This window comes from Dama dama, chromosome 15 (genome assembly GCF_033118175.1).
Source record: "Dama dama isolate Ldn47 chromosome 15, ASM3311817v1, whole genome shotgun sequence".
Taxonomy (NCBI): domain Eukaryota; kingdom Metazoa; phylum Chordata; class Mammalia; order Artiodactyla; family Cervidae; genus Dama; species Dama dama.
Genome location: NC_083695.1, coordinates 9,856,664 through 9,876,624, shown reverse-complemented (window position 1 = coordinate 9,876,624; position 19,961 = coordinate 9,856,664). Strand labels below are relative to the sequence as shown.

Below are 19,961 nucleotides of genomic sequence, written 5' to 3'. Positions count from 1 at the left end.
GAAACCTTGCAGCCTTTAAACAGTGCAGCTCCGCATCTCTCCCTCCCCCAGCCCGTGGCAGCCCCCATTCTACTTCTGTGTCTGTGAAGCTGACTCTCACCCAGGTACCTCATATAAATGCAGGCATATGGTATTTGTCCTTTTGTGCCTGGCCTCTTTAACATAGCATAATGTCTTCCAGGTTCACAAGTCTTGTTCCTTCCTTTTTAAGACTGAATAATACTCCATTGTATGGATTGACCGCACTTTATTCCTTGGTCAGTGGGCACTTGGTTTGCTTACATGTGACCATTGTGAATAATGCCATCATGATCACGGGCGTGTGGATGTGGCATCTGAGGTGTAGAGATTTTAACACACCCAAGGCCAGAGGAAGGGTGGAATCAGGACTGAACGCAGGCAGTCTGGCTCCAGATCCTGTGTTCTAAACACCCTCCGGTGCTGTAACACGTGGGCTGTTTGAATGAATGGAACACAGATTCTCTACACTTAAAGTGTCTTCTGAGAGTATCTAAAAAGGCTAAAGATACACACACATGCTCTCTAGGCTAGATCCCTAGAGAGATTTTGCCACATGAGTGCAAGAAGTATACAGTAGTGTGTCCTTTAGCACTGTTGGGAATAATCTGTTACCAGAGGAGCAAATAAATCAGCTGTGGTCTCTCTCTGTGCTGACAGATTACAGGTGTGAACATGTGTATTCTAGAGCATGTGTCCATGGAGTCCCATCTCAGTGCTGAGTAAGGTGGTGTTGAGGGAGAAAGTTGGTCACAGGAGGAGAAAGTTAAACACCGTACACTACCGTTTGTGCCAAATTTGATAATATTCAAAACTGCAGTAACTGTTTAGGGACATGGAAATATCATAAAACTGTTAGAAGGATAAAATAGTAAACTATAGAAAAATAGGAAAACTATTAAGAAATGCTTACGGTTAAGTCACCACTGACCCCAGTGCCCTGGCTGGGAGTGGAGGACGAGAGAAGAGAGCAACGGAAAGGGACTCGAGAGGATCTCGGTGTTGGGTATAATATTTGCAAGGCTTTCTTTTTTTTCAGTAAGGCTTTATTTTTTAAGTTGGGTGGTAGATACTGTTATTTTTGGTGCCTTTTTATGTGTCTAAAACGCTTTTTAATTTTTTAAAGGGCCGCGTACATGTTTATGTCTGCATGTGAACTATGTGTTTTTCATACAGTCAGCTGAGCAAGTTGCAAGACGTTTCTTTGAGGAACTGCGCAGTAAATGGTGCTGGTGACAAAGGAGGAATTGCCAAAGCTTGTCCTAGTATCCTTTCCAACGAGGACTCGTCACTGGGGTCGGGCTGGATTGGACACTTGCGCCAGACACCCTGGTTCCCTACGCAGTGTCCGTTCTCCTAACAGGGACTCGGTTTCACCTGAGGTTGTCACCGCTCGGGTAAATTATTACCTTCCTAGACCATTTGCTTTCAAGTGTGACTCACCCGGACCGGGGAGAGGTAAAATGGGAGTTTCTGGACGGCGCTTCTTCATGGGGGTCAGACGTGGCTGGACCAGCCTCTCTCCATTGCCTGCCACCCTGCCTGCCGCCTCTGAGCACAGACAGAGGGCCCAGGGCTCGGCAGCCAGGCTGTGGGATGGATGCCGCCCAGGGTAACTGGGAGGGAAGGCTTGGGGAGGCACTGGTGCCTTGGCTGGTACCCGGGGCCCCTGCACCAGCCCCGACGGCCTTCCTGAGAGGGAGGGAAGTAAATTCTTTCCTTTATTAAGGTTCCTGCTCATGCAGCAATGCGGTTTGAAATCATACCTCAAAAACAAGCTTTTCCAAATTTGTCATCTATCTCTTATAAGTGTGTTCTTTGTTTTTTGCCCTGTGTTTCTCTTATGCCCACACCTGAAAATAGAGGAGGTCAGTCTAAAAGAAAAATCATAATAAACTTGCTCCATTTTGTAGTCTGGTAGAGCACAGTTCAGGTGCTTCTTGGATCTGCTACAGTCCTAACAAACCCCAAGTAAATGCGTTAAAAACAAAAAGGGGCAAGTCAAACTGACTTTCTCTAACTTTAAAGGGTCTTCTCCCAATTCCTTAAGTCTGCTTCATCTCTGCATAATAGTTTATGCAAAAGACAGCAGCTCATAGGTTTCTCGACTGAGGAGATGGCTGATGAAGAGCTCTCTTTTAGCAAAATATTTCTAAACACCCTGATACTACCTGCCTAGTGATAGGAATTGAAGCATAGCTCCCCAAGCCAGTGTTTCAGAGGTGCAGCCCCGTGGCCCTGGGGGTCTGCCGGGACTTGCAACCACTGGTCCTTTCTGCCCGTGAGTAGCGCCCCCATTCCACCTTTGCCCCAGATGTGGTCGTTCCCCCTGCAGGTAGGCAGCAGAGTCAGGGCATTGAGGTGGGTGTGGAATGGAGCTAGGTAAGGGGCAAAGTGCCACAGAAGTGCGTGGTGCATTCCATAATCTGCCTGGCCTCCTCCTAAATGGTTTCGGAAGACTGGGAATTAGGTGGTTCGAGGCTCATTTTCAGCACAGAAAAGCTCTCGTCAGCAGAGGGGTTTCCATGTGCAGATCAGCTGATTGGAGCTGTCGGCAGTGTGCTGGGCAGTCAGCATCTTGCTTGTTTATACCGCTTTCTCCTGGGCAAGAATGTCCCCCAAGACACGAGGCAATGAGGTTTGCTGAGATAATCAAGTCACGGCCTATATTTGCAGACCCAGTGATGAATGCCTTGCGCTTGCTGATTGAATTCTTGCCCGAAGTTGAAGGATTGCCTGGTGTATTTAATCCAGTCATCGTTTCTAGACTGATCCTTCTCTTAGGTCCTTCGCTGAGCTGGGACTGACGGTGGTGGGAGCATGTCAGGTTGGAGAGCTTGGCTGGGAAGAGGTGTCTCTGAACTTGGGGAGGACCCTCTGCCCACAGGAGCGAGCGTGACAGAGCTCCCAGGACTGTGTGTGCGCACGCACGCACATGTATAGGTGTGGGGCCACCACATCAGGCTGAAGTCAGAATACAGGAGGTCCTTGTGCCCTGTACAGGCTAGTAGAAGTATGTGTGGCTCTAGCTTCACAGTGGGAAGCACAAGCCAGTGGAGAATGACTGGATGTGACCCTTTCCAACCAGCCTGCTGGCCCGGAGTTAGCAGGACTGCTGAGAATGGAGGGCATTGGGGTTTGACCCCCAGGCACAGAGGGCCCAGCCCAGCCCCTGCAGGCGGGTCCGCGTCCGGGGTGGCGCAGCGGTGGGGACAGGGCAGCTTGAGGGGCTGCAGTGCAGGGGCAGGAGGAAGGGCCCGTGTCGGGGTGAGACCCTCAGAGCAAGCAGTGGCCGGCGGCGGGGCAGGAGCCGGGGGGCTGGGGGCGCCCTGTGTCCAGGCGGCGTCCAGCTGGCCCACACGGTAGCCCTTTCCCCTTCCACATGGATGGACACCTTCGGTGGCACTGCTCTCCCAGAGGTAGTGGCCCAGCTTTTCCCTGCTGCTTCCTCCACCCTGCTGGCGGCAAGCCCTGGCGCATGCACGAGCACCGCTCCGCGTCTCATCGTCAGGGCGTAAGAATCCTGCCCCGGTGTTCTGAGGGTTATTCCCGAGCCCTCCTGCACTCTGTTCTTTCACATCTCCTTAGGTCAGGAGCTGCCAAGCTGTCCCCTAAAGAGCCAGGGTATAAATACCTTAGGCCTGTGGCCAACCAGCAAACTGGGATATTGTGTGGATGCCTTCATGACCACCTCAGAGGTGACCACTTAAAACCGTGAACACCGTCCTTAGCGCTCTGACCTCGGTACACCCACAGCAGCTGGAGCAGGACACAGGCTCTGATTTGCCAGCCCCGCTGGGTTCATCCCCTTCTGGGCCTTCTCTCCACCTGCCTTCCCCTCTTCCTGCCTCCTCGTGGAGCTTCCTCATTGGCAAGTCTTTCCTCACCAACCAGCCCTGTCGATGGACACCACTATCTGTATTAAGAGAGACAGTCACCATGCTTTATGGGCAATGATGCCGTGTTGCATTGGGGGCTGTAAGAAAATGGCTTGGGGCTGAGGCTGATTGGCGTCTAACTCACACCCGTGGTCCGCGCCGGGCAGCATGGTCACTGACTGCGCCGGTTTTTCTTCAGTGAAAAAGCAAAGTGCTCGCTGCACCTCGTGGCCCACCTGGGCCGTGGGCGGCTGGTCTTTGATTCTGGTTCTTTCCCTCTGTCGCTGCCCCCCTCAGTCTCTCTGGCAGACTGAGGTGCCAGAGGTCAGCACGCCCCAGGCTCAGACCTCTGACCCTTGGCCGCTCCTGATGAGACGCGTCCCGCCTGTAGATGCCAGGCTCCTGCGCTCCGCCTCTGTCCCCGTCCTGTCTGCCTGCCGTGTGCTGCCTCTGCTGGGGTGTCTGCGGTCATCTCACGCTGAGTGTGTCCCCTCAAACCTGCTCCTCTCTAGTTTTCTCCATAAAGGGCAGTTGCAGTGACACCAGCCAAAACCCCCAGGGTTAATGTAACTCATCCTTTTCTCTCAAATCTCGTCTGAATCCATTGACAAGGCCCGTCTGCTCCTTCCCTCTGCTGCCCCTCTGGCTCGGGAACCTCCCGCCTCCGCTTTCTGCTCTGTCTTCGATTCCTTGCAGTGTGTGCCTCAGCAGGGCAGCAGAATGGCCCGGGTCAGCCCACGTCAGCAGCTCCCCTTGCGGGCGGAGACGAGCAGAGACTTAGCCCTTCTGATCTGACCTGGCCTCTGGGGCCTGCCGTCCCGTGCCTCCACCCTGTCTGCCCCGGCAGACACGAGCTTGCTGTCCCCCGCCACAGGCCAAACCCATTCCAACTTGAGGGCGTTTGCTCCTGTCGTCCCCTCTGCCCCGATGCTCTCCTCCAGGCTGGCATTCCCTCACTTCCTTGGCCCTGCTCACAGGTCAGCTTCTCGGGAAGGTGGCCTTCGTGAGCACTGTGTATAAATCCCCCGACACTCCATCTGCTGCAGGCCCAGCTCTGTTACTCCGAGGCATGTCTGTGACTGGCACACCAGAGATGCACGTGCTTCCTGATGGGCGTGTTTACTGCTAGACACTTGGTGTCCAGTCGTTAATTTGCAGGATAGAGGAAGTCTCCATACATGCTGGGGTCGTGTGTACAGTCGTCCTTGAGCTGGTCCGGTCCTTCAGGCTTTCCTCTGCCTCGTGATGGCACACGCTTCCGCCATCCCCTGTGGCATCCGGGGCCCTTCTCTGTGCTGGGTTACCCACTCTGGACTCCTGTACCAGGGATGGTGGGTATCACATCGACTCCATCCAGTCTACAGGAGACCCTCAGAATTCCAGGTCATTCTTAGCCCTTTTGAACATGTCTCCAAAGTAACTGCTATTGACCCCCTGGAGGCACCTCTCCTTATTTGGGGGTTCCTGGGGTGCAGAGTTCAGCAGTACCCCCTGGGAGGAGACTTGTGTGCTTGATGTAAGGCTACAGGGGCTCCACAGTACCAAAGGCAATATATGTGGGTGTACCTTCAGTTACCATCAGTGTTGGGTTTTTTCCTGGTCTTTTCCTTTTTCGTTTTTTTTGATGGGGGAGTAACGCTGGAATGGTTGAGTGTTAATGACATTTGGTTCCCACTCACTTGATTGCGTCTGCCTCAAGTGTGCAGTATGTGACAGTGAACCTTTTAGTTTCTAGATGAACACCTGGATGATTAAAAGGGGGTAAAAGTAATATGTGCTCATGAAAAAAATTTCAAGCAGACTAGAAAGAATAAAGTGAAAAGGTAAAAATCCCATGTTCCAGAACCGAGGTAACAACTGTTCTGTCTTTTATGCATCTTTCCATATTACTGTTTCTTAACATGTGCATTTAGATATTAGAAGCATCGATTTGTCAAAAAACCTGTTGTCATCATGGGAAGAAGTTATAGATATTGCCAATCAGCTCAAGCACCTGGAAGTCCTTAATCTCAGGTATGAACTGGTGGTTGCCTAACTGCACATGATATAAAGTCCTAATCTCTCCTGCTCCCTCACAGCATCTCTGTGGGAGTGAGGTGGGGAGGATAGCCGAGTTGAATTTATCTAAGTTTAACGTATTCTTTAATATTCCTTGATTCTAGCTTTCTAAATGGTCACATGAGGTGATTCATTAATAGGGAATGTGTTTTACTTTTGATTAGACGGAACATTAGGTTACCATGGCAAACTGGAAGGTCTTCATGATTTTTTACAAGCCTGACCATAGAAGATGGGCCATCTGGGTACCTTGGTATTAAACTGGGGAGAAAGCGATGTGATTAAAAGTGCTTGTTCATTCTGAACCCTCTAGCCTTCAGTTGCTTTAGGAATGAGTTATTTCAGTGGGGGTACTGTATAATTCACTTCTGATAAGGGCTTTTCTCTGAGCAAACATTAGTAAAATAATGTTTGCCAAGTCTTCTTGAGTATCTGATTAGTTTTAAGCTCAGGAGCTAACTTTCCAAGGGCTCAGCCAGGCTACCCCTTTCACGTCTGAGCCAGCCCCACACATACAGGTGAGTTGTTCCTGACTCAGGCAGGTTCAGCAGAGCAGATAGACAGGCCTAAATTAATTATTCTTCCAAACAGAGCAGAGAGTATATTTTTGACCCATGGTATCACCTCCTCTAGAAATAAGGGTTAATGTGATTTATTTAGTGGTATTTTCCTTCAAAATGACAAGATACAGGGTACCTTCTGAAAAAGATGTCCGGTAACTTTTGAGGTTAGGATCTTGAGAGGGAACTTAAAGGGCGGCAATTTATTTCATCCATACTGACAGCAGGCTCTGTTCAGAAGCAAAATTCTAGCCCACAATCCAGCACATCTGTAAGACTCTTGAGAGCAGGACTGAATTTTACAGCATCCAGAACAGCAGCTGACCTCACAGATTGACGCCTGAGCCTTGTGTTTCAGATAATCTGCAGCCTCACCCAGCAGACTAACCCTATGAACGCACCTTTTCATGTCAGATACCAGTGAATTGTGTATTGTAACTATTAAAAATCAGGTAGTCTTGATGCATTTTGTTTTTAATATAATTGCATTTTAAGGTTGAAACAAACCAGACCCCTCGTGTTAAATCCCAAACTGTTGCCTTCAGTGACCTTCTCAGTTGTGCCTCCGCTGTCACAATAAGCTCATCGTGTCTTTTTTTCTACACAGTGAAAATAAACTTACATTTCCCTCGAGCTCACCATCTCCAACCGGAACATTTTCTATGCTGAAGGTTTTAGTCCTTAACCGGACAGGAATAACATGGGCAGAGGTAATTATGTATCTTTGGTTTTGTTGTTCAGTTGCTCAGCTGTGTCTGACTCTCTGCTTTTTACCCAGTTATAAGTAGTTTTAAATTCTTGGTTAAATGAGGGAGTGAAGCCCAGTGGTGGCTTCATTTTAATCATCCTGTTATCCAGATAATAAGGTTCTTTTAAACAGCCTAAGAGAAACGGGTTACAAAGTCCTCGTAGTTAGTAGAATTTTCTATCTCTGAATCTGCTTTCTCTTTCTTGGCTCTTCTGATTAGTTCTGGTGTCTCCTGAGCAGTCTGCACCAAGTGCATGCCAAGCTTGGAAAAGCCTTTCAGCTGCCCGAATTTCCCCGAGTGTTCTTAGGGCTGAGGCTGAGCCGCAGAAAGGTTCTCATACCCTTTTCTTGTTTGGGGTTCAGCTCCTAGAAGCCACTGCTCAGGGACACGGCTGGGTTTGAAAGCGGACTTGTGAGTCCTGGGCCGGGCAGCCTCTGGAATCTAGATCTGGTACTGCTCGGCTCAGTCAGAGGTTGACTGACTCCACACACCCAGAACACTCCAATTTCCAACCAAGTGTGGATAAGTGCACCCCAGCCAAGGCGTACATCTGTGAAGTCCCACCAGGGGACCTCTGGAGAGACAAGTGGCCTTGCCCTTGGGCCTTCCGTGTCTCCACCACCTGACTTCTTCCTCAAGAGCTTCTCCATGCAGAACAGGAAGGAAGGGCACAGTGGAAGTGGCAGTCAGCATCCAGTGAGAAAATGTAAAAATAGTTACGGAGAAAGTTTGTCCTATTAGCACATTCTCTGTAAACCCAGATTGGCATCAAGAAGTGAGGAAAGGTGTTCAACATCAGTTTCCTTCTTTGGTTAAGTGAACTGCGTCCAATAATGAGAATGTGCCGTCACCATCTCCGGTTCTGCTTTGTACAGGTCAGGATATGCCTGGATGATGGGTGGGTGCCTACCCTGATGGGTTCCGGGTGCCTGAAGTGTGTGCTCCCGTGTTACTGAAGCTCGGTCCCTTAACACCATAGTTTTATCAGCTGTCCACCAGCACTCCTGGCCTGAGACAGAATCTTTAACAAAATGTCCAGAGGCATTTATTTCTAAAACAGGAGCCAAACTGAATTCACGTGGAAGTTCTAGTAATAAACACAGGGGGGAATGACTGAGGCCTCTTCACCCTGACTCGCGTTTCCCCCCAGGTGCTCTGCTGTGCCTCTGGCTGGCCTGTCCTTGAGAAACTGTACCTTGAGTCTAACAATATCGTCATTTCGGAAAGGTAACCAGGGTTTACATCAATGCATCTGTCACCATGTAGTCATTCTTTTTTTTTTTGGTTCAAAACATTTGTGTTTATTGAAATACTAGTTTTTCCAAACATCAAGGGTAAAGAGATGTAATCACGTTCTCTGAGAAGTAGCTGTATATCACTTAGTCATTCTGAATAAATAAATGCTAATTATACCTAACTAATTTTTAGAAGAATTTTCAAATAAGAAAAACACATATACTATTCATTGCCCCCCCAAATTAGAATGTCAACTTAAACTTCACTAAGAGGTTCTAACTGGGGAAACCCCATCAGAGTAAAAGTTTTAAGTTAAATACTTTTAAGCTTTGAATTGTGTTCGTTTTACATAAACATATATAATTTCTAAGTGGAAGTTCTGCAGGATGACCTGTAAGGATTAAACAATGGACTTTAAATTAGCATTATCTGTTCAAGTTCAGTGTACCAATGTACAACTCTCCACACCCCCAGTTTTGCGTCCACAGATCCAACCAACCACGGATCGAAAATACTCAGGGAAAAAAAAATTCCAGAAAGTTCCTTAAAAGCCAAACTTGAATTTGCCATGAATTGGAACTGTTTTCATTGTATTAGGTGCTTTAAGTACTCTACAGGTGATTTACAATATAGGGACGGTATATGTCGGTTATATGCAAAGACTGTGTCATCTTATATAAGGGACTTAGCATCTTCAGGTTGTGGTATCCCTAGGGGTCCTGAAACTAATTCCCCAGGGATACCTAGGGATGACCCTGTGTGTAAAAAAAGCTTGTTCTCTTACTTCAGTTAAATAGGTTGTTGCGTAATCCTCCTCTTTTGTTGATATCATTAGTGTGTAAAATAAACATGGACAAGTTTATAGCAAATTCTCCAAGGAGTCGAATGAAATTACTGTTCAGAATGATTCTATTTATTTATTATATAGGCAAATACAGTTTCATAAAAAAACTTTTAATTTTGGATTCATATACATTTATAAGAAATAGCAGCCAGAGATCACCTGTACCCATTCCCCCGTTTCCCCCACTGGTAACATCTTGCAGAGCTTTGGTCACTATCACAGCTAGGACACTGGCCCGGTCAAGATAAGAACATTCCCATCACCGCCAGGATCCTTCATGGTGCCTTTTATAGTCATATCATACACTTGCCTCCCACCCCACCCCCGCACCCCTGATCTCTCCTTAACACCCGAGGCAGGTATTTTAAGGCTGTATCTTTGAAAACAAATCTGTGTGAAAAAATTTTTATCTTTCATACAGGCCAACTGATGTTCTACAGACAGTGAAGTTGTTAGACCTTTCCTCTAATCAATTAATTGATGAAAACCAGCTATTTCTCATAGCCTATCTGCCCAGGTAACCTGCTCCTAAAGTGCCTATTACAATAGAATTTAGTAGATTTTCAGTGAATGAATCCTATGCTGTATATACTTTCTCAGTGGAAATTTGATAGTGATGATGGAAATCCCAAATTCAGTTAATTCCCTTTGGGAAAGTTTTATTTGAATTCAAGAATTGACTTGTGAACCACGTACAATGTAGTCTATGCCTGTACTGTAATAGATACTTGAAGGATGAATATTTTGGCCCTGATACTAGTATCAAAAGTTTTCATCCAGTATGCTTGGGGAAGTCCATGTCCCTTTCCTCTGAGACCCAGTTAGCCCCTAGCACAGCAGGAGGCCCCAGGCGTTCTGATGCCTCAGAATCCATCCGAATGTAGCGCGACAAGTCTGCTTCGTGTGCCCTCCATGGGACTTTATGGTTCCTAAGCAGTTCACACAGGATGAAAACCTAGGGTGTAGGAAGAAATGTGCAGATCTAGTCGGCTCGGATAGCACAGCATTTTATATTGTTCAGCATTTTATGTTGTTCTGTGTAATCAAATTTGAATGCTTTTACATTTCAGATTAGAACAACTAATCCTCTCTGACATTGGAATTTCTTCTATACATTTTCCGGACGCTGGAATTGGTACTTAAGATTATTCAGTCACCCCTCCCCTGGCTTCCCCACATTTCCGCTTTCTCTCCCTTCTGCAATGTAATTTACTTCTCTTTCTTCTAGGGTGCAAAACCTCCATGTTTCCTTCCTTGCAGTACCTTGTACTAAATGACAATCAGATAGCACAGGTAAGAGTGTCTTTAGAACATGTGCACTACATTATTACTTATTTCTACTCTCAGGATGCTGTTTGCAGGCTCCTGCTCTTAAGGAGTAGTTTAAGTTGAAAGAGAAACACTTCCTCAGAGTAAAGCTCCTCATATAAACCCCAAAACATTAAGAATTAGCTTCTCACTTAAGCAGCTCATACGCCAGTTTCCATGGCGCAGTTGTGAAGTACGTGGTCTTCCTGGTGGGTGCTCGCTGTGTGATGAAATTCCTTGGCTCCGATGGAACTGGGGGCTTGCTTTTCTGCTACTGGTTCAAATAATCTGTTGAGAAGTTAGCCTGAAACATGTTTACCTTCACGTGTTTTGGATTTCAGTGGTCCTTTATGAACGAGCTGGATAAGCTGCAGAGTCTGCACGCGCTGTCGTGCACGAGAAACCCCCTGACTGAAGGCAGCAAAGATGCCCAGACCACACGGCAGTTCATCATCGCCAGGATCGGTCAGCTGAGGACCCTGAACAAGTGTGCGGTGAGTGCCAGTGTCCTGGGGAGGTGTTTCTTAAACTGCAAACGACACGGTCCAGTGTAAAGAGACGCTGGAGCTGAGGATCGTAAAGGCAGTCAGATATCGCTTCCTTCAAATGGTACTAGCCGTGTGCACTTGAGTCGTGGCAGTTCTTTCCAGCCTAGCAGGTGGGGTTACACTTGGATGCCTGCAGGGGGAACCACTGTTCAGCTGCCCCGGTCCAATTTATTGTCACTTGAGCAGGGCTGGGGGGCAGAACACTAGGTACCCTCTCAGAAGTCAGCTACTCCAGCCCAGCCACCTCATGCCGTGGCCTTGGGCCTCAGGCAGGCACCGTCCAGAAACTGGTTCATGGGCAGATACATTCATGAAGAAGAGGATAAAACTGAAATCCATTGTTCTTTTTGAATACACTCGTGGATCTGTGAATGTTAAAAAGGAAAGGTAGAAATTTGTCTCGTTGCCTCAGTTTGATGATTCTCTCCGGGTAGGCAGTGGAGAAGGACAGGGTGCCAGGCACAGAGAAAACTGCTTTGATAGATTTGCTTTTTTCTCAAATCCCTGTAGATTGAACCAGAGGAGAGGCGTGGGGCTGAGCTCGATTACCGAAAAGCATTTGGAAATGAATGGAAAAAGGCCGGCGGACATCAGGATCCAGAGAAGAACAGGCCAAACAAGGAATTTCTCGAAGCCCATCCTAGATACCAGGCACTCTGCCTCAGTACGTACTGGGTGCCAGGGCCCAGCCTGGGGCTGGGGAAGTCCCCAGTGGGACAGGGCTTCCCGTGGGTGTTAGAGGAGGTCCTCCGTGTTGTTGCTATTCTCCGCTGGGCATCTAAATGGACAAGAGGGGCTCCTGCAGCTCGCTGGGAACAGATAATTAACTAAACAGTTGTCTTTAGAGACTTACATCTGCAGCACCTCAGCAGGGGGAGGGGAGAGCAGCTCTTCACCAGAAGCTCGTCTCTCCACGTACTCTTCCAGCTTTCAGTTTCAGGAGGTGGGCACCACTTCCTCCTTTTAGGAAGGGCAGGAAGGACTCCAGGTCATCCCAAGCCTGGCTGTACCCTGGGGAGTGTTTTTAATGAAGAGCATTTACTGTGGAGCCTAGGCACTGGCATTCTTTGAAGCTCTGCAGGTAGCTTGAACGTTCCTGAGAGTCGCACATGGTCTTCCCGAGCGCGTGCCCGCCCTGGCCCCTGGTGTGCGCGGCGCTTCCTGACCTGCTCCAGCCTGGCTCCCTGGACACTGGCGCTGACTCCAGCACTCCTTGTCCCTGATGGACTTTCCATTTTGTTTTGACTTCATTTTTATTCCAAATTTCACTTTTATGCAATTTTCTCTTTTATATCTTTCCTAATATGAGCTCACTGCATAAACGCTTCAGGCTGAAACATCTTTGAGGAAGAAAAGCTGCCTGTGGGAATTGCTTTCAAATTACTCCATTAGCTGGCCCGATTTCCTGGCCACTTGAGGTGAATTCTAAATCAGTCGGGGGCAGGGGGGTGAAGGCTCTAAAGCTGCCCTGCAGGTATGGCTCAGGTCTCCCCACTAATAACACAGAAGACACGGCAGACGCTCACAGGGTGTTTATAGACCTCTTGTCTCCTGCCGTGGTCTGGCCAGAGGTGGACGGCAGTCCCCCCTCCTCCTGCCTTGCGCAGAGGCTGCTCTTCTTGGAGTGTACCTGGCTTCCAGTGGTGGTTCTGAGCAGCCAAGCCAGCACTGCGCATGCTGGCTGAAACCTGGTGACTGTGTCCACGACTGGAGTTTTTCTCAGGACCCAGAAGGAACGGAACTGTGACCAAAGGTGAAACTTTGCATCTAAGTATCTGCAGACACAGCCTCATGTCACCAGTCTATCGGGATGGTGTCTCCCTGGATCAGTGATGTGATTCACAGATGACAGGACGGTTCCAGGCTTGGAAGTGGTTGCCGTCTGTCCTTCCCTCCAAAAAATGCACTAACCAAGTAACCAGATAAACGGAAGCAGAGCCCAGGTTCGCATCCCAGCTGTAGCTGGGTTCATCCTGGGAAAAGAAAAGGCTAGGCTGACACTTAACCTATACATTTCTTCCCACCCTCCCAGAGTGGCCTTTTTGGTTTATCATCCTTCTTTTTCTTTTTTTATTTCTTCTTAAACAGAATATGGTGCACCTGAAGACGGGGAACTGAAAACACAACAACCATTTTTGCTCAAAAACCAGCTACTAAGTAAGAACCCCACATTCAAAGACCGCTTATTTATATTCGAGTCCTTAGATGCTAAAACTGATGGTGATGAGTGAAAGTCGCTCAGTTATGTCTGACTCTTTGTGACCCCATGGATTATACAGTCCAAGGAATTCTCCAGGCCAGAATACTGGAGTGGGGAGCCGTTCCCTTCTCCAGGGGATCTTCCCAACCCAGGGATGGAACCCAGGTCTCCTGCATTGCCGGTGGATTCTTTACCAGCTGAGTCACCAGGGAAGCCCTGATGATGACCTAATAAGGATTGTTTGTTTCTCTTAAGTAAATACCTAGACATGCACTTTACTTTTTAAAGAAATGATCTCAAACATACCTAAATTCTAATGTTGAACATGTTAGCAATCCCCATGCTTTAAACTTATTTAACAGTGTTATAAATGTGGGAAGTATCTTAATAGTGATTTGGAAATTCATGAACTTAAAAACCTAGGTAACTGTCAAGAAAGAAGTACTTAAGAGAAAAGGGAAAGCAGCAGAATGTTGGTCCAGCTATTTTTGTTGCTGTAATTCAGTGAAGTAGTTAACAGAAGGAATTTTAAACATCAGTAAGTCCTGTTCCTTTAGTGGGATTTGAGCTGCATTCTTTGGTCAGTGCTGTTAATATGTGTATGATATTTAGGAGCCCTTCCTCCAGCAGGGCTCAATTAATGTCAGTTAATCTTTTTACTTTCAAGCACTGAAGATAAAATATCCCAATCAACTTGATCAGAAAGTCACAGAGAAACAACTGCCGGGTAAGAATGAATGTCTCTCTCCTCTCTTTCTGCTTTTGAATCGCTGGCCCTCCCATGAGGCAGCTGAAGTAGAACAGTTCAAAGTGTGGGCTTTTTACAGCAAAGTGTGGGCTTTCACTAGTCTTCTACATTCTAAAATACAACTGATCATGCTAAAACTACTCCTCCTGAGTGTGCCTCCCTCCCCCCCCCCCCCCCGAAAGTTAGAGTCCCGTAACCTCTTGGCTTTTCTAGAAAACAGCTTTGTTAGCATCAGGAGCCCATGTGTGGTTACTTCTTTACCCGGAGGCAGGAGCCTAGGGCTCGCCCTTCAGGGCTCCCACAGGCCCTCTGCTGGCTAGTTCTCACAAGCCTGCTCTGGGGGCTTTTCTGGGCCAGAGCAACAGTGGCATTGGCTTGAGTGCTTGCTTCTGCTTACCAGTCAGGAGCCCCTGCAAAGACAGCTCGTCGACACTGTTTAATGGACACATTTGAAATAGTTTTCTGTCAATAGATCAGTGTAACTCACTGTTCACTCAAGAGAGAAATAGAGTCTGAATCTTAAGATTAAACTTGATTCACAGTTAAATACTAAAATATAAACAGCTCAAATTTAGCACAGTGAGGATTTGAAGAAATAAAATATCATAAATGACTCTAGTGAAATACCTTTCTATTTGCCTGTCAGTGCAGTGAATTCACATTGATTTTTTAATTCATTTTTATCAAATAAAACAAGGTTATCCTGGTATTGCTTATGGAGGGCTTTTGTTGTGCCCAAAGAAGCACCTTTACGACTGAAAGCCATCGTCGGATAGCAGCTCACAGTATCATCCACTTTTCCTTACCAGCAGCCCAGTTTCCACTCCTGCAACACGTGACTTTGCTACTGTTACATAACGCTGAATTAAAGTTAGTGGTTCCCCTTCTTTTTTCTGTTTTCAAACTTAAATACTGCCAGTAAGGACTCTAATGGAAACAGACAAGTGGAAGAGGACCATCAATTAATATAATTGATTTTGGACATGTCTGCATTTTTCCTTCTCCTTATACATGAACTCAACTTGCAGGAATGCTCAGGAATGCTCTTATTAGGTCTGTGTTCATCTAATTGGGGCCGTCCTTTCCCCTGGAACACTCACCGTGCTCATGGGCTGAGCTTTATTCATCTTCAAGTAGAATTAACAGATTAGACTAATATGGAGAAAATATATGTAATAATTATGCTATAAGCAATTTAAATCTGAGTTGTATATTCTCTAAACTCAGCAGTCGGAGTTATTAACCCATCACTAACCACCCTCTGAACAAGGAAAGCCAGTCCACCTAAACCCTTTGAAAGGACAAGATTATCACATATTCACAAATCAAAGCACAAACTGTTAACTGACAATATAGATGTTCATTTAGTGTCAGTATTCAATACATAAACAAGAAAAGGCAAGTTTTTATTCTAAAATAAAGATAACATTTATTATCACAAGTTGCATAAAGACGCAGCTTTTACAAAAATGTTTGATAGAAAAATATTTTTCTGAATACATGTGATATCTGTAGGAACACCACACTATTGCTGTACCTCCAGCTAAAGCTTCAGAAAAACTATTTCTCATAATCAAAATAATCAAAATACCCAATATTTATCACAACCCATCTTTGGAAAGAAGTTCATACTGCTTTCTGAACAAACCGAAGCATTTCCTCATTCAGCTACCCCTGGGCCCAGCGGTCCCCGGCGTGTGTGTGCTGCACACGTCACACACCACAGCGATTACAGGCTGGGAGCCCTGGAAAGTGGGGCCTGTGGGTCGTCAGTCTACACCCCTCACTTCACAGAGGAGGAACTACGGCCAGAGAGACTGGCACAAGTCCTCACTGAGCCCAAACCTGACGCCAGCGTCCTTTAACAAGTCATCACAGGTGTAAAAAGTGAATGATTTCACTCACATTTATTTCTGTGCTGAGAATGATTTCTGGTTTATTCAGAATAAGGAGGAAGTATTAAACACCACGGACATGGTATGAAAAGTCATCATCAAAGGGCACTTAGGTCTGACATCAGCTCCGTTCTCCCACAGCCTCCCAAGCAAGCCCCTAAGTGGCGTGACACCCTGACCTGGCGGCCCGCGTCGGGGGGTGAGCCGTCGCCTGGGCGTCCCTTGGGCAGACTGAGCACGCAACGACGGTGACAGCGCTCACGGCCAGTGTGGTCTCGGCGCGTGAGCGCGTCTTACAGGTAGCCGTCACCTGAGGGAACTGATGTTCTTTCTTTTCCTTGACAGAATCCATGACAGTTCAAAAGGTGAAAGGCTTGCTGTCACGTCTCCTCAAAGTTCCTGTGTCAGAACTTCTGTTGTCCTACGAAAGTCCCAAAGTAAGTGGCCCAGAAAAAAACGCAAAGTCAAGCTGAGCTCCCCACAGTATGACGCACTGTTAAGCTAAGTCTTCACGTAACATGGTTTGATTCTGAATAGAAACCATACATCTTTGTTGGGGTGTGTGTGGGTATATATGTTTTGTCACATCTGTCTTAATCACCCCCACCTCTTTGCTCTAATTTTAGATGCCGGGCAAAGAGATTGAACTAGAAAATGACCTACAGTCATTACAGTTCTATTCTGTGGAAAATGGAGACTGTCTGTTAGTGCGATGGTAACAGCCAACTAATAAAATTCAGAGGTTTGATAATGTATCATGACTGGGTTTCACTGCAAATAAATGACTTATTGGGACAATTCTCCCCCCCCCCCCCCCCAAAAAAAAGAAGTTTACAACTTGCCCTAAGTATAGAATAGCTGTATTTTTCTTAGAGAAGAAAACATTTCTAGGCATGTATATAACAGCAATAATAAAGGCTTTGCACCTACTAATGATTTTTAGATTTTATTTCATAGTTCATGACTGTATTTCATTATGAGATGATGTAGGTACTAAATAGAACCTCACTACTCTAAAAATCTGAAGTGAGTTAATGATGTATTCATAAGATCAGTATTAATGGAATCCTCTATTCATACTATTGGTTTAAAAGATTGCTAAAATGATTTGGCTGATTTGGGAAAGTCTCCTTTAAACTGAAGAACGCATATCCTCTATGTAATATGTATGCTATGATCTCTCTTCTTAGTTGCACTGTTTTTGGAGTACTCACAAAAATTAAGTGCTTTTCCCTACAGTTATACCCTAATGAGCATACATTCTCAGGAAGATTTCCAGCTCTGACTGAAATTCACTTATATTAGGTAAACATTTTACAATGGAAGAAAGCAACATTATTTCAGTTTCATCTATTTAGAAATATCCTTTCCTATGGCATTAAAACCCTGAGAGGTACGATTTTACTTATATTCATAAAACTTTAGCATTAAAAAAAGGAGTATTAATATAGCTTGATCTTCAGGATTTATGTTAAATGGCAAAAGAATACTTGAAATTTAGTCTACTTAATAAATGAATTTAAAACCAAGGTACAGAACTGAGAATTACAGTGGTTCCTTTTCAGGTTGCCCACTTCATTCAGAGATTTACAAAATCTGACCTGATTTCCAGAAACCCCCACTTTGGTGTAAGTGACCAGAGGTCACACAGCATGAGTTCTTTTTGGCCTGTAATTATCCTACTTAGCTATCCAGGGCTGGTCTGCATTCCAGGCTGAAATTCAGACTAGCATACTCAAGATTTCTGAACGAGGCCAAGTTTTAACCAAAATGATAGGTAATGAATTACAAACTAGAAATGATGCAATAGGACCCAGGAGTATTTTTTGTTTTTACAAACAGTTTGGTATTTTTCAAGTCACCTTCCAATATGTAAATAAGTTTTTCTTGCACTACAGCTATCTCTTGTTTTTTAAAAAGGAAATTTTGCGCAAATGTTAAATACCACATTGGTGAGAAGTGTCAGCTGAGAATTACCCTGAAAGACCATATAATCTGCGGCCAAACCTCAGGCTTCTGCTCAGCCGGTCATTCACCCACCCTGACCTTTAACACAGCAGATCGACCTCATCATCCTCTTGCTTCACACCGACAGGGGTCACCGCAAAGCTCCTTTAGTCTCCACAGCTGCGTGAGTTCCTGCGGAGAATACTGCGGGGAAGACAGCATGCCTGGTTCACAGGTCTTCTCACAAAGCCACAGGCTGTCCTGTCAAAACACAAAATGCAAGCTGACCCTCTGCTGCAGACAGAACGGGTGTTCACGGGCGCTTCCAGAGCCCAGTAAGGTGGCGGTCATTTCAAAGATGACCGTGTCTGTGGGGCAGTGAGCCTGAGACTCTGTGGGAACCATAAACGCAGCCTCGTAGCTGCTGCTGGAGAAAAGCTGGCCAGACAGTGCTGGGAACAGCAGCAAGCGCTCTGGAGAACCGTTTACGGTATCTGGGGGGACAGTACCAGGGCTTTGTAAGTATTATCCAGTTTAGTTCTCACGATAACCTGTGAGCTAGCAATTATTTCCTTGTTATGAGTGAGAAACTAAGAGTGAAGAGACTTGCTCCAGGTTACAGTGACGTTCATGCTGGTAGGCTGAGTAGGAAGGATTAAAATGGAGTCTTATCAGACCCCAGAGTCCAGGTTCTCACCCACCAGCCTACTTCCCAGCTCCATGGACTGGCTCCTGCTTCCAGTAATATCGCAGAGTACAGATTCCGTTCAATTCAAGAACATAAAGAGGTGGGACATAATAATCAGACTCCTTCCCACAGAGAGCTGTGGCCCTGATGGCTGAGCACCTCCAGGGGTAGTAAAGGAAAGGGGAGGCCTTCTGTCTCCGCCCTGATCCCAGGTGGGTCTCAGGGGAGACCCCACTTAGGTGGGTACACTGCTGGAGTCACATTCTGTGGAGCCGTCTCACAGCCAGGATCTGAAGTCAGCCAATTCCTGTAAGTTTTAAAGCTGCAAAGAATTTAATGAAATGTATAAAAATGTATAAACACTTTACTCTTTGTGGGTAGGAGAACTTCCATTTAAAACATTTCCTTTTTGGTTTATGAGACCCTGGTCAGTGATAGTGAATTAAATCAAGTGCACAGTTATTATGACACTAGAAGACTTTCCATTCACACTTTCTGTCCAAGGTTGCATAAGAGAAACCTCACTCACCTCTTCCGAGCCCTGCGGCCAGCCCTGCTCAGGCTTGCTCACCTGGTATCTTTTAGGTCCTATGGCTGCCATCCAAATGCCCATGCTTACATCTTCACCCTACACATGCCCCAGAAGGTTCAGAAAGTAAAAATTTCAGTGCTGTCTGGTCGGTAAAGACAGGTTCACATTCACTCCCACATGTACTCTTTGTACTTCTTTGTTTTCTAATTACTCTACAATGAAGTGCTGCATGTTTTAACACTGATACACAAAGTAAAAGCTAGTGATCATTATTAACATGAAGCATACACACCACAGTGAAGTGAGACCACATACTAAGCAGGCGGCCAGCCCCTCTTTGCATGGACCTTAAACTTGCGGCACCAACAGGAGGAAAGATACTGTGGATCTAAGGCCCAGGCAGAGCTGTTTTATTGACACTGTCACCAGAATCAGCAAAAAATAAAAAGCTTTTATTCATAAGAAGGAAGACTAAGCAAGCTGAAGACTAAATCTTTACACTCCTCCAGGGACGATGCCTTTAAATACAGGCTGAAAACATAAGAAGTACATTCAAAGACGACAGGAATAAAATTTACAGCCAAGGTTTAAGGGATAGAAGTGTATCCCCTAACCTCTGAGGGCTGCTGATTCCTATACAGAAGGAATACCATACTTTCCCCAAGGGAAGCTGCTCTGCTTTTAGGGCTGAAATACTAGGTCGAGTTTAAAAAAAAAAAAAAGAAACCTGCTTGATGAGTGTACTTTTAGGT

The 19,961-nt window shown here is 46.2% G+C and overlaps 2 protein-coding genes across 7 annotated transcripts in view; one reads left to right on the top strand and one right to left on the bottom strand.

Moving 5' to 3' along the window:
* TBCE (tubulin folding cofactor E) overlaps positions 1 to 16,797 on the top strand; it is an 81,883-nt gene extending 65,086 nt beyond the window's left edge. For 3 of the 4 annotated variants that reach the window (XM_061161441.1, XM_061161440.1, XM_061161438.1), the window contains 13 exons: positions 1,195 to 1,283; positions 5,810 to 5,909; positions 7,122 to 7,224; positions 8,414 to 8,490; positions 9,765 to 9,860; positions 10,414 to 10,478; positions 10,572 to 10,636; positions 10,993 to 11,145; positions 11,710 to 11,863; positions 13,288 to 13,356; positions 14,067 to 14,126; positions 16,388 to 16,479; positions 16,669 to 16,797. In XM_061161441.1, coding sequence (XP_061017424.1) covers positions 1,195 to 1,283; positions 5,810 to 5,909; positions 7,122 to 7,224; positions 8,414 to 8,490; positions 9,765 to 9,860; positions 10,414 to 10,478; positions 10,572 to 10,636; positions 10,993 to 11,145; positions 11,710 to 11,863; positions 13,288 to 13,356; positions 14,067 to 14,126; positions 16,388 to 16,479; positions 16,669 to 16,761 — 1,216 coding nt within the window. In that variant the 3' untranslated portion in view covers positions 16,762 to 16,797. Of the gene's footprint in view, positions 1 to 1,144; positions 1,284 to 5,809; positions 5,910 to 7,121; positions 7,225 to 8,413; positions 8,491 to 9,764; positions 9,861 to 10,413; positions 10,479 to 10,571; positions 10,637 to 10,992; positions 11,146 to 11,709; positions 11,864 to 13,287; positions 13,357 to 14,066; positions 14,127 to 16,387; positions 16,480 to 16,668 lie in introns of all 4 variants that reach the window. The other variant, XM_061161442.1, reaches the window with a different exon arrangement.
* B3GALNT2 (beta-1,3-N-acetylgalactosaminyltransferase 2) overlaps positions 15,524 to 19,961 on the bottom strand; it is a 57,610-nt gene continuing 53,172 nt past the window's right edge. For all 3 annotated transcript variants that reach the window (XM_061161443.1, XM_061161444.1, XM_061161445.1), the window contains 3 exons: positions 19,249 to 19,305; positions 18,089 to 18,250; positions 15,524 to 16,463 (listed from right to left, as the gene is read on the bottom strand). In XM_061161443.1, the coding sequence (XP_061017426.1) occupies positions 18,113 to 18,250; positions 19,249 to 19,305 (195 nt within the window). In that variant the 3' untranslated portion in view covers positions 15,524 to 16,463; positions 18,089 to 18,112. The remainder of the gene's footprint in view (positions 16,464 to 18,088; positions 18,251 to 19,248; positions 19,306 to 19,961) is intronic.